This window comes from Carcharodon carcharias, chromosome 11 (assembly GCF_017639515.1).
Source record: "Carcharodon carcharias isolate sCarCar2 chromosome 11, sCarCar2.pri, whole genome shotgun sequence".
Lineage (NCBI taxonomy): Eukaryota > Metazoa > Chordata > Chondrichthyes > Lamniformes > Lamnidae > Carcharodon > Carcharodon carcharias.
In genome coordinates this window covers 126,327,149-126,339,919 of record NC_054477.1, presented here as the reverse complement: position 1 = coordinate 126,339,919, position 12,771 = coordinate 126,327,149, and the positions used below count along the sequence as shown (strand labels likewise).

At 42.3% G+C, this 12,771-nt stretch overlaps 1 protein-coding gene across 1 annotated transcript in view; it reads left to right on the top strand.

The window, feature by feature from the left end:
• LOC121283926 (claudin-10-like) overlaps positions 1-12,125 on the top strand; it is a 106,333-nt gene extending 94,208 nt beyond the window's left edge. The window contains exons 4-5 of the mRNA XM_041198729.1: positions 4,750-4,857; positions 11,996-12,125. Coding sequence (XP_041054663.1) covers positions 4,750-4,857; positions 11,996-12,125 — 238 coding nt within the window. The remainder of the gene's footprint in view (positions 1-4,749; positions 4,858-11,995) is intronic.
• The last annotated feature ends 646 nt before the right edge of the window (positions 12,126-12,771 follow it).

Genomic DNA, 12,771 nt, shown 5'->3' with positions numbered 1-12,771 from the left:
CTTGGTGGTAGTATCACATTGGACAAATGTGGCACGGCATGCCTAGGTTGCACAATATCACGTATCAAATTGAAACCAACTATTTTGTCCCTCCCGGCATCATCTGATGGTAGATATGCTTCATGATTGAAGATCATGTTGATGGCCTGTTGCTGGCGAAGTTACTGACTCGCTGTCTCCTGGCTGCAGATAGACCATCAACATTGAGCTGCAGGATGTGAAGTGCAGTCCAATGGTATGGGAGTCACAGAATTTCATATTGCTGGCAGTTTTTATTCTGGGATACCAGAATTCCTTAAGTGTAAAGAGGGAACTGAACATCACCATGGATGGCCAGAGACTGAAACACGGACTCTGTTTACTGAGGCATCACCCTTGACAGAATGCTTACGTACAGACAGCACCTCATCAAGACTGCAGAAAAAAGTAAAGCCCACAACAACCTCCTTAGTAAACTGGCCGGTACCTCATGGGGATTGCAGGCCAAAACCCCAAGGACCTCTGCTGTTGCCATCACGTACTCAACTGCAGAATACTGCACACCAATTTGTTACTAATTTGTCCACACCAAACTTATTGATGTGCAACTCAACTTAACAATGCGCATCATCACAGGTGCTCCTGGACCAACTTGCTTCCCCTGGCTCACAGCCCTGAGCAACATTACACCCCTGAACATCAGGAGGGTAACTAACAGGTAAGCTACTGGAGAAGGTCTACTCCATCCCAAGCTTGCCCTTATTCAATGACCTCCTCAATCCATTAGTAGTACACCTTTCCTCACATCATCCCATATGGTTAAACCCACCACAATGAGGAGTAATAGCTGAGGACCAATGGTAGGAGAATTGGCAGGAGAAAACATTCATCAGAAATCACTGTCTCATCAGAGACCCCACTGCTCGTCTACCTGGCTTTGATTTCCCACAGGAACAGTGGAGCTCTTTTAAACTGTTTTGATACTGACCAAGACCTCTTTGCAGCCACCCAACATCAGTGGGGTGGCCAAGACCATCCAGGCTGCAGCTGTGACACAGTCCAAACAATGACTCATATTGTCAAGGAGTGTCCGCTGACTAAACTTGAAAGCAGACTTAAAGAACTTCATCTAACCACTGAGGCTCTGTGCCTCTGCACACTCTAATAATAAATCAGGCTGGAGGTGGTGGAAATGGTGGAGGATGATCTGTTCAGTATGTGGCTGGTGGGGTGGTAGGTGAGGACAAGGGGAACCCTAACATGGTTCTAGAGGGAGGAGAAAGAGTAAGAGCAGAAGTGTTAGAAATGGGGTAAGCATGGTCGAAGGCCCTGTCAAGAACATTGAGGAGGAGTCCTCAGTTGTGGATAAAAAAAGACATATCAGAGTAGTGGTACTAGTACAGAAGGTTGCATCATCAGAACACATTGCAATGGAGGTGGAGAAACTGGGAAAACAGGAAGCTGGGTGTGAGGAACTGTAGACGAGGTAGCTGTAGTCAGTGGGCTTATAATGACTGCTTGTTGATAGTCTGTCCCCAGAAATGGAGAAATGGAGACAGAGAAGTTGAGGAAGGGAAGGTAAGAGTCAGATGGACAAGGTGAAAATGAGAGAAGGGGAAAATTGGAATCAAAGTTGATGAAGTTTTCAAATTCTCCAGGGTGAGGGCACGAAATGACACTAATACAGTCACCAACATAGCAGAAAAAGAGCTGAGGGATGGGGCCTGAAAAGGACTCAAACAAGAAATGTCCTACTACCCCACAAAAAGACAGGCATAGCTAGGACAAATGCAGGTACAACACTTTTTGTTTGGAGAAAGTGATATGAGTGATGAGAGGTTGCTGAATTGGAGAACAAGTTCAGCAAGGTGAAGTAAGGTGGTGGTAGAAGGAAATTTGTTGGACCTCTGTTTGAGAATGAAGTGGGGAGCCCTCAGACCATCCAGGTGGGGGGTGGAGGTATAGAAGGGTTGGACGTCCATAGTGAAGAGGAAGCTATTAGAGGCTGGAAACTATAAATTGTTGAAATGGCTAGGGTGTCAGAAGAGTCATTGATGTAGTGGGGAGAGACTTGACAAAGGGAGAAAAAATATAGAGTCAAAGAACAAAGAAAAGTACAGCATAGGAACAGGCCCTTCGGCCCTCCAAGCCTGCGCCGATCATATTGCCCGTCAACTAAAACATTTTGCACTTCCGGGGTCCATATTCCCTCTATTCTCATCCTATTCACGTATTTGTCAAGCTGCCTCTTAAACACCACTATCATACCTGCTTCCACCACCTCCACTGGCAGTGAATTCCAGACACTCACTACCCTGTGTCAAAAAACTTGTCCCTCACATCTCCTCCATAGTTTTCTCCTCTCACCTTAAATCTATGTCCCCTAGTAATTGACTCTTCCACCTGGGAAAAAGCTTCTGACTATCTACTCTGTCCATGTCACTCATAATTTTGTAAACTTCTATCAAGTCACCCCTCAATCTCCGTCGCTCTTGTGATAACAATCCAAGTTTCTCCAACCTCTCCTCATAGCTAATAACCTCCAGACAAGGCAGCATCCTGGTAAATCTCCTCTGCACCCTCTCCAAAGCCTCTATATCCTTCTGGTAATGTGGTGACCAGAATTGCACGCAATATTCCAAGTGTGGCCTAACCAAGGTTCTATACAACTGCAGCATGACTTCCCAGTTTTTATACTCAATATATATGGCAAGCATGCCATATGCCTTCCTGATTACCTTATCGACCTGCGTTGCCACTTTCAGTGACCTGTGGACCTGTTCACCCAGATCCCTCTGCCCGTCAATGCACTTAAGGGTTCTGCTATTTACTGTATAATTCCTGCCTGTATTAGACCTTCCAAAATACATTACCTTGCATTTGTCCGGATTAAACTCCATCTGCCATTTCTCTGCTCAAGTATCCAACCGATCTATATCCCACTGTATCCTTTGACAATCCTCTTCACTATCTGCAACTCCTCCAATCTTAATGTTGTCTGCAAACTTACTAATTAGCCCAGTTACATTTTCCTCCAAATCATTTATGTATACTACAAACAGCAAAGGTCCCAGCATTGATCCCTGTGGAACTCCACTAGTCACAGCTCTCCATTCAGAAAAGCACCCTTCCATTGCTACCCTCTCTTCTATGACCAAGCCAATTCTGTATCCATCTTGCCAGCTCACCTCTGATCCCCTGCGACTTTACCTTCTGTACCAGTCTGCCATGAGGGAGCTTGTCAAACGCCTTACTGAAATCCATGTATATAACATCCACTGCCCTTCCATCGTCGATCAACTTTGTCACTTCCTCGAAAAACTCGATCAAGTTAGTGAGACACGACCTCCACTTCACAAAACCATGCTGCCTCTCACTAATACGCCCATTTGCTTCCAAATGGTAGTAAATCCTGTCACGAAGAATCTTCTCAAATAATTTCCCTACCACTGACTTAAGGTTCACTGACCTGTGATTTCCTGGATTATCCCTGCTACTCTTCTTAAACAATGGAACAAGATTGGCCATTCTCCAGTCTCAAAATAGGAAGAAATCAGTTCAGGCTGAAATGATAGGTCTACGAGGACAGTCCTGTTTGTGGATCTTGGGAAGGCGGTAGAGCACACTGTTCAGGGTCGTGGTTTATAAGATGGGAAGCCATGAAGGGAAGATCTCCAAAGAGATGAGGTCATCTCAATGATGGGCTTGGAAACAACTGTTTAATATTTGGTGGTAGGGTCATGGTACATGGAGGAGCTATTGGATAGTTGGTATTCAGCCTCTGCTAGATAGAATGTGAATTTTATATTCTTGTCCTCCAATAATATGTTTACAGTCCAATCAAATAACATGCTCGTATCAGTATAATCTATCCTTCTTAATATTTTAAACGCTCCTTTATATTTTTGCTGCAATGAAAATAGTAACAAATTGTTACATTTACCATTTTTAATCCATATAAAATCTGTGACTTTTAACTGATTAGTTGTAATAATTTTAAGTCATTCTTCACCTTCCGTCATGTTGCTTTAGATCTATGCTGATATCTACATTTTAAGTTTTTACATACAACAAGAAAGACTTGCATTTATATAGCACATTTCTCAACCACTGGACACCCCAAAGCGCTTTACAGCCAATTAATTACTTTGTGAAGGGCAGCCACTGTTGTAATTTGGAAACGTGGCAGCCAACTTGTGAACAGCAAGGTCTCGCAAACAGCAACTTGATAACAAGCAGATAATCCATTTTTTTAATGTTGATTGAGGGATAAATATTGGCCAGGACATCAAGGATAACTCCCCTGCTCTTCTCCAAAATAGTGCAATCACCTAAGACATGGCTTTGGTTTAATATCTCATTCAAAAGTCAACACTTCCAACAGTGCAGCACTACCTCAGTATTGCACTCAAGTATCAGCCTTGATTCTTGGGCTCACATCCTGGAATGGGACTTGAATCTATGACTTTCTGACTCAGAGGCAAGTGTGCTATAAACTGAGCCATGGCTGACACCCATTTAGCTGCAGTTTCAAACAATGTAAATATGAATTTGTAACAATCGACAAGAGTTCAACATAACAACATTTTGATAAGGTACTGACCTACAGACCCTGAATTCCTGATTTGTACTCCTGTCACCAAAGCTGAATACTTGGAGCGTTAACTCAAAACAGTGACCCTGTAATTTACTAAGATTGTTACAGATTTTTAAACACTTAGTCAACTTGTCAAGGGGGAAACATGAAAAATGTTTATCTTGCTTCTGCAGATATGAATTAGGAGCTGCTTTGTTTATTGGTTGGGCTGGATCTTCACTTTCCATATTAGGAGGTGCAATATTTTGTTTCTCCTTATCTAATGGTAAAGGTTCTCCAAGGTAAGATAAAATAAGCTTACTGAAATGCTATATAGTTTGAAGAATCACAGAATTGTTCCAGCACAGAAGGAGGCCATTTGGCTCATTGTGTCTGCACCAGCTCTCCAAATGAGCATCATGACTTAGTGCCATTCTCCTGTTTTTTCCCTGTACCCTTGCACATTGTCTCTATTCAACTAATCATCTAATGCCCTCCTGAATGCCTTGATTAAGGCACTTCCAGGCAGTGCATTCTAGACCCAAATCACTCGTTGTGTGAAAAAGTTTTTTTTCTCACATCACAAACGTGTCTTTTGCAAATCACTTTAAATCAGTGCCTTCTTGTTCTCGATCCTTTGATGGGTGGGAACAGTTTCTCCCTATTTACTCTATCCAAACCCTCATGATTTTGAATACCTCGATCAAACCTCCTCTTAGCCTGCTCCTCTCCAAGGAGAACAGTCCCAAACTCTCCAATCTATCTTGATAACTGAAGTTTCTCATCCCTGAAACCAACTCTTTTGCACTCTCTCCAATGCGATCACATCCTTCCTATAGTATGGCGCCCAGAACTACACACAATACTCCAGCTGAGGTCTAACTAGTGTCTTATATAAGCTCGGCATAACCTCCCTGCTCTTGTACTCTTTACCCCTATCAATAAAGCTCAGGATACTGTATGCTTTATTAACTGCTCTTTCCACCTGTCCTGCCACCTTCAATGATCTATGCACATATACATCCATGTCTCTCTACTCCTGTGCACCCTTAAGAATTATATCCCTTATTTTATAATGTGTTTCCATGTTCTTCCTACCAAAATGAATCATCTCACACTTCTCTGCATTGAACTTCATCTGCTACCTATTTGCCCACTCCACCAACTTGTCTATGTCTTTTTGAAGTTCTATACTGTCCTCCTCACAGTTTACAATGTTTCCAAGTTCTGTATCATCCACAAATGTAGAAATTGTCCCCTCCACACCGAGATCTAAAGCATTAATATATATCAGGAAAAGTAGGGGTCCCAATACCGACCCCTGGGGAACTCCACTACAATCTTTCCTCCAGCCCAAAAAATATCCATTGACCATTACCCTCTGTTTCCTATTACTCAGCCAATTTTGTATCCACGTTGCTACTGCCCCTTTTATTCCATGAGCTATAACTTTTCTCACAAGTCTGTTGTATGGCACTGTATCAAATGCCTTTTGAAAGTCCACGTACACCGAAGCAACAGCATTACCCTCATCAACCTTCTCTGTTACTTCTTCAAAAAACTCCAGCTGGCTCTTCCTAATTAACCCACATTTTTCCACGTAACAACTAATTCTATCCTGAATAATTTTCTCTGGAAGCTTCCCCACCACTGAAGTTAAACTGACTGGTCTGTAATTGCTGGGCTTAGCCTTACAACCTTTTTTGAACAAGGGTGTAATGTTTGCAATTCTCCAGTCTTCTGGCACCTCCCTTGACTCTGAGGAAGAAAGATTATGGCCAAAGCCCCTGCAATTTCCATTCTTACTTCCTTCAACATCCTTAGATGCATCTCATCTGGTCCCGTGCCTTGTCAACCTTAAGTACCGACAATTTATCCAACACTTCCTCCTTATTAATTTTGAACCCTTCTAGTGAGAATTTCCTCCTCTGACACCGTGGCTGCAGTAGCATCTGCTTCCTTGGTAAGGACAGATGCAAAGTATTCATTTAAAACCTCAGCCATGCCCCTTGCCTCCATGTGTAAATCCCTTTTTTGGTCCCTAATCAACCCTACTCCTCCTTTTACCACCCTCTTACTATTTACATGCCAATAGAAGGCTTTGGGTTTCCCCTTTATGTTGGCTGCCAGTCTTTTCTTGTGATCCCTCTTTGCTTCTCTTATTCGTTCCTTCACCTCCCTTCTGAACCTTCTGTATTCCGCTTGGTTTTCAGTTGTATTTTCTACCTGACACCTGTCATAAGCACACTTTTTCTTCTTTACCTTAATTTGTATCTCCTTTTTCATCCAGAGAGCTCTGGATTTGTTTGCCCTACCTTTCCCTTTTGAGGGAATATAGCTTGACTGTACCCAAACCATTTCTTCTTTGAAGGTAGCCCATTGTTCCCCTACAGTTTTTCCTGCCAGCCTTTGATTCTAGTCTCTCTGATCCAGTTCCGTTCTTGCCCCATTGAATTCGGCTCTCCCCCAGTTAATTATTCTTACTCTGGACTGCACATTGTTCTTTTCTACCATCATCCTAAACCTTACAATACAATGATCATTGTCTCCTAAATGTTCCCACATTGACACTTTATCTACTTGGCCTACCTCATTTCCAAGAAATGTGCTTAGAATCCTACTTTTATGGAACTGAATATGTCGTGATGAATGCACAAAGCAACTTAGACACACATTATAGTGGACTTGCCCCTTTATCATGTATTTGCGAGTTATGCAAGAGAGTGGACAACTTAAAATATCTTTTGTTGCTATCAAAGGTAGGTGAAATTCCATCTCAACTTTCATTGAAATAAACCTGGCTCCAAAGATTAACATTTTGATTAATTAGAATTAGATAAACGTAATAAACATCATGTGGGAAAATTCAACTTCAGTGGAAGCACAAAATTGTCGCAAGCAATGGGCCACTCATTATACACCTTGTTTGATATCCCCCTTGATTGAAGTCAATGTAAAGTAAAATGTGTTTGCGTGTACAATTGGTGCCTGATCCACTGCTGCCTATTTGAGTGCTCACCAAAGTTGAATTTTAGCCCCATACATCCATACACAATTTCTGCCAACAAAATTTTTTTCTATCGTTATGCTTTTTTATAGAATCAACAAAAACTTTTATTATAGAGCATCATTAATATAGTAAAACATCCTTAACAGGAATGTTATCAAACAAAATTTGACACCAAGGCACAAAACAAGATATCAGAGCAGATGACAAAAAGCTTAGTCAGAGAGTTATGTTTTAAGGAGCATCTTAAAGGAGGAAAGAGAGGTAGAAAGGTGAGGATTCTGGGATGGAATGCCAGAGCTTAAGGCCCTAGCAGCTGAAGGCACAGCTACCAAGGATAGCACAATTAATATTGGGGATGCTCAAGGGGCCAGAATGAGAGAAATACAGACCTTACAGTGGGTTAGAAGACTAGAGGAGAGTGCAAAGGTAGGGAATGGCAAGCTTGTGGAGTGATTCGAAAATAAGGTTGACAATTTTAAAATTGAGGTACGTTGAATACCACTTGGAGGAAGCACTGAGCGTGGCAACAACACAGAATGTACTCTCGGTGGGAGACTTCAATGTCCATCATCAAGAGCGGCTCAGTAGCTACTGACTGAGCTGGCTGAGTCCTAAAGGACATAGCTGCTAGACTGGGTCTGTGGCAGGTGATGAGGGAACCAACAAGAGGAAAAACCTACTTGACCTAGTCCTCATCAATCTACCTGTCACAGATGCATCTGTCCATGACATTATTGGTAGGAGAGGCCACCGCACAGTCCTTGTAGTGATGATGTCCCGTCTTCACATTGAGGATACCTTCCATCATGTTGTGTGGCATTACCACATGCTTAATGGGATAGATTTCGATCAGATCTAGTGACTCAAAATTGGGCATGGGGTGCTGTAGCCCATCAGCAGTAGCAGAATTCAAAACACCACAAGCTGTAACCTCATAGCCTGGCATAGCCCCAACTCTAAAATTACGATCAAGCTGGGAGACCAGCCTCGGTTGAATGAAGAGTGCAGGAGGGCATGCCAGGAGCTACACCAGACATACCAAAAAATGAAGTGTCAACCTGGTGAAGCTATAGCACAGGACTACTTGCATGCAAAACAGCAAGAACAGCATGCCACAATCAATGGATCATAAGTAAGCTCTGCAACCCTGCTAAATCCAGTCGTGAATGTGGAAAATTAAACAACTATTTGGAGGAAGAGGCTCCACAAATATCACTATCCTCCATGATGGAGGAGCCTAGTGCATCAGTGCAAAAGACAAGGTTAAAAAATTTGCAACAATCTTCAGCCAGAAGTGCCGAGTGGATGATCCATATTGGTTTCTTCCTGAGCACCAAAGCATCATAGATGCCAGTCTTCAGCCAATTCGATTAATTCCATGTGATATCAAGAAACAGCTGAGGGCGCTGGGTATTGCAAAAGTCTATGGGCTCTGACAACACTCCACTCCACCAATAGTCTGAAGACCTGTGCTCCAGAACTACCTGCACCCTTAGCCAAGCAGTCCCAGTACAGCTACAACACTGGCATCTACCTGGTTATGTGGAAAATTGCCCGGGTATATCCTGTACACCAAAAGCAGCCTGGCCAATTACCGCCCCATCAGTCTACTCTTGATCATCGATAAAGTAATGGAAGGGGTCATCAACAGTGCTATCAAGCGGCATTTATTTAGCAATAACCAGCTTACTGAAGCTCAGTTTGGGTTCTGCCAAAGTTATTCAGCTCGCGACCTCAATACAGCCTTGGTCCAAATGTAGACAAAAGAGCTGAACTCCAGAAGTGAGGTGACAGTGACTGCCCTTGACATCAAGGCAGCATTTGACCGAGTATGGCATCAAGGAGGCCTAGCAAACTTGGAGTCAATGGGAATCAGGGAGAAAACTCTGCTGGCTGGAGTCATACCTAGCACAAAGGAAGATGGTTGTGGTGGTTGGAGGCCAGTCACCTCAGTTCCAGGACATCACTGCAGGATTTCCTCAGGGTAGTATCCTAGGCCTAACCATCTTCAGCTGCTTCATTAAGACCTTCCTTCCACCATAAGGTCAGAAGTGGGGATGTTCGCTGATGATTGCACAATATTCAGTATCATTTGCGATTCCTCAGATACTGAAGAAGTCCCAGTCCAAATGCAGCAAGACCTGGAAAGTATCCAGGCATGGGCTGAAACTGTGGTTACAAGAGCAGGTCAGAGGCTATGAATTCTGTAACTCACCGCCTGACTCCCCAAAGCCTGTTCACTATTTACAGGGCACAAGTCAGGAGTGTGATGGAATAATCTCCACTTGCTTAGATGTCTGCAGCTTCAAAAACACTCAAGAAGCTTGACACCATTCTGGACAAAGCAATCTGCTTGATTGGTACTCCTTCCACAAAAATTCACTCCCTCCACCACCAACGCACAATGGCAGCAGTGTGTATCCTCTATAAAATGCACTGCAGGAACTCACCAAGGCTCTTTAGGTATCATCCCCAAACCCACAACCACTACCACCTAGAAGGACAAAGGCAGCAGATGCATGGGAACACCACTACCTGGAAGTTCTCCAAGTCACTCACCATTCTGGCTCACCATTGCTGTCCTTCACTGTCGCTGGGTCAAAATCCCGGAAATTCCTCCCTGACAGCACTGTGGATTTAGCTACACCACAGGGGCTGCAGTGGTTCAAGAAGTGTGACACTATCCAGAACAAAGCAACCCACTTGATTGGTACTTCAACGTTCACTCGCTCCACCGCTGATGCACAAGTGGCAGCAGTGTATACAATCTACAAGATCCACTGCAGCAACTCACCAGGGCTCCTTTGACAACACCTTCCAAACCCACAACCTCTACCACGTAGAAGGACAAGGGTGGCAGATGCATGGGAGCACCACCACCACCTGCCAAGCCACACACCAACCTGACTTGGAAGTATATCATTGCTCCTTCACTGTTGCTGGGTGAAAATCCTGGAACTCCCTTCCAAACAGCGCCATGGGTGTACCAACACCATATGAACTGCAGCCATTCAAGATGGCTGCTCAACATCACCTTCTCCAGGGCAATTAGGATGAGCAATAAATGCTGGCCTAGCCAGCAATGCTCACATCACATGAACGAATAAAAAACAATACAGTGATGCTTGACATTTTGCAAGATGCCAAAGTGGTTGTTAAGAGCAAAGATTTGGTTGCCATTTTACTACTGCACATTTCACAGAGAATATTGGTCCAGACCTTGCAATCTGAATAGAGGCAAATGCTAAAAGATTTGCTGCAATTGAACCCCAACAGCACAGCAACTTCGAGGACCCTACGTATCCTTGAATCTGAAGTTGTGATATTACTAAATGGGCTCCAGGGGAGTCTATGCTGATGTTCCTGCCAAACCTGTCAGTGTGTAAACTCGAGCTGATTAGCTGGACTTACCTCAATACTTGCAATGATTATTTAAGGCTGTTCCAAACAGGCATCAAGCCTGCTCAGGAGTACGTCCTTTAAATCAGCAGGAGTATCAAAACACCTTCACACCTCCAGTAGGCCCCCTTCACCAGTTAATAAAAGAAGAAACCAGAGCCAATCTTTACTGGAAATAGGTTTATTCAGAGAGTAAAATATTACAGCTATAAATCTCCTGACCCCACTCTGCTCCCTGTGTATTTGTGTCTCTTTATATGTGTTCAACCTCAATCAACAGAATTAACACAACACCCCCCTCCCCACCCACAACAATTTGCCACTCCAGTACCCCTGGCTCCACAGGGCTGGGGAGTCAGTGAGAATCACAGGGAAATAGTGCCAGAAATCTACATTGGGAGTCAAAGAGATCATTGTGAGAGCAAACCAACAAAAAAGGAGTAACACTACAGGACAGCAGGTAAGTGATCATTTTTTCAGAGAGCCCAGAGGTGATAAGTACAGACCTGAAGGAATTCAGGGGCACTTGAATGACTTCAGTGCTGCTTGTTGAGGGACAAATAAAAAGCATCAGTCAGGGTTTCTACCTCCTGATCACTACCCAAATACTTCTGATGTTAGTGCACACATATATGAGGTCAGGAATTTCCTTGGATTTGATACCCACTGTGGTAACTAACCTGCCAAAAGTATCTTGAATTCACATTGGTGATAAACTGGAGGGGTGGCTGGCACTGTAGCATGAGAGTGCCTTTGGAAAGGGAGAGAAACAGGAAGAAATAAAGTTCAGAAATACTACCATTTTCAAAATGACAGATGTCAATTTTGATGAGGTTTTTCTATCAAGGAACCAGGAACAAGCATTGTAAATTTGCCAACATCATTATGATGGATCTAATCAGTATCAGTGTAAGAGCACAGTCAAAACAAGATATTTGAAATAGAATTCTATAAATAAATTTAACTCAAGAGATTTAATATGGAATTGAATTGATTATTGAATGTATTAACTTCATGAACCTTTCTTTCAGAGTGGGTTATGGCTACAGTGCTACAGCATCCCTTTTTTCTTCCCGGACAATGGTACACAATGAAGACATGAGATCAACGAAGAATGCAGGGATCCCTCCAAAGCAATTTGATAAGAATGCATATGTTTAAGTAAAGCAACACACAAATAAGATAAAGGTGTGACTACATTAATCAAGTTCAGTCTGTAAGGAAACAATTCTTTAATTTGCAAAAATATGTCAAATTTGCATTTGTTTCTCACAATAATTCCAAAAAATACAAATTTCAAATTATTGTTTTTGAATTGAGAATATTTTTGTCTAACATAGCTTTTTGGAAAAATAGATCATTCTGTATTAACTATAGGTCTTTTGATGCAACTAATTTCCTTGTTTTCAAGAATATTATATTTCAATTATGCAGCAGTTAATCTGGCAAAACATCCAGAGTTGAGTACTGCATCAATAAACGATTTACTGTTAAATGAAATATTTTCAGTCTTTTGATATGTTTCAGCAGTTAATCAATTACAAGGAAAATATAATGTATTTCTTTTTGACTGTGTTTATTATTTAGCATAGCACAACATTTGTAAGGGAACTTTCTAAAATAAATGTGTTAAAAATTCAATGAAATTTAGTGGAAATGTATCCCCGTTTATGCTTAAGACTTTTCCAGTTTATTATACATATATGTATGTGTGTGTATATCTATATCTTATTTAAAAAAGATTACATCTGTGCAAACGTTGACTGTTGCCGTCAAATATCTGTTGTTTATTTTGCAGGTCATGTTA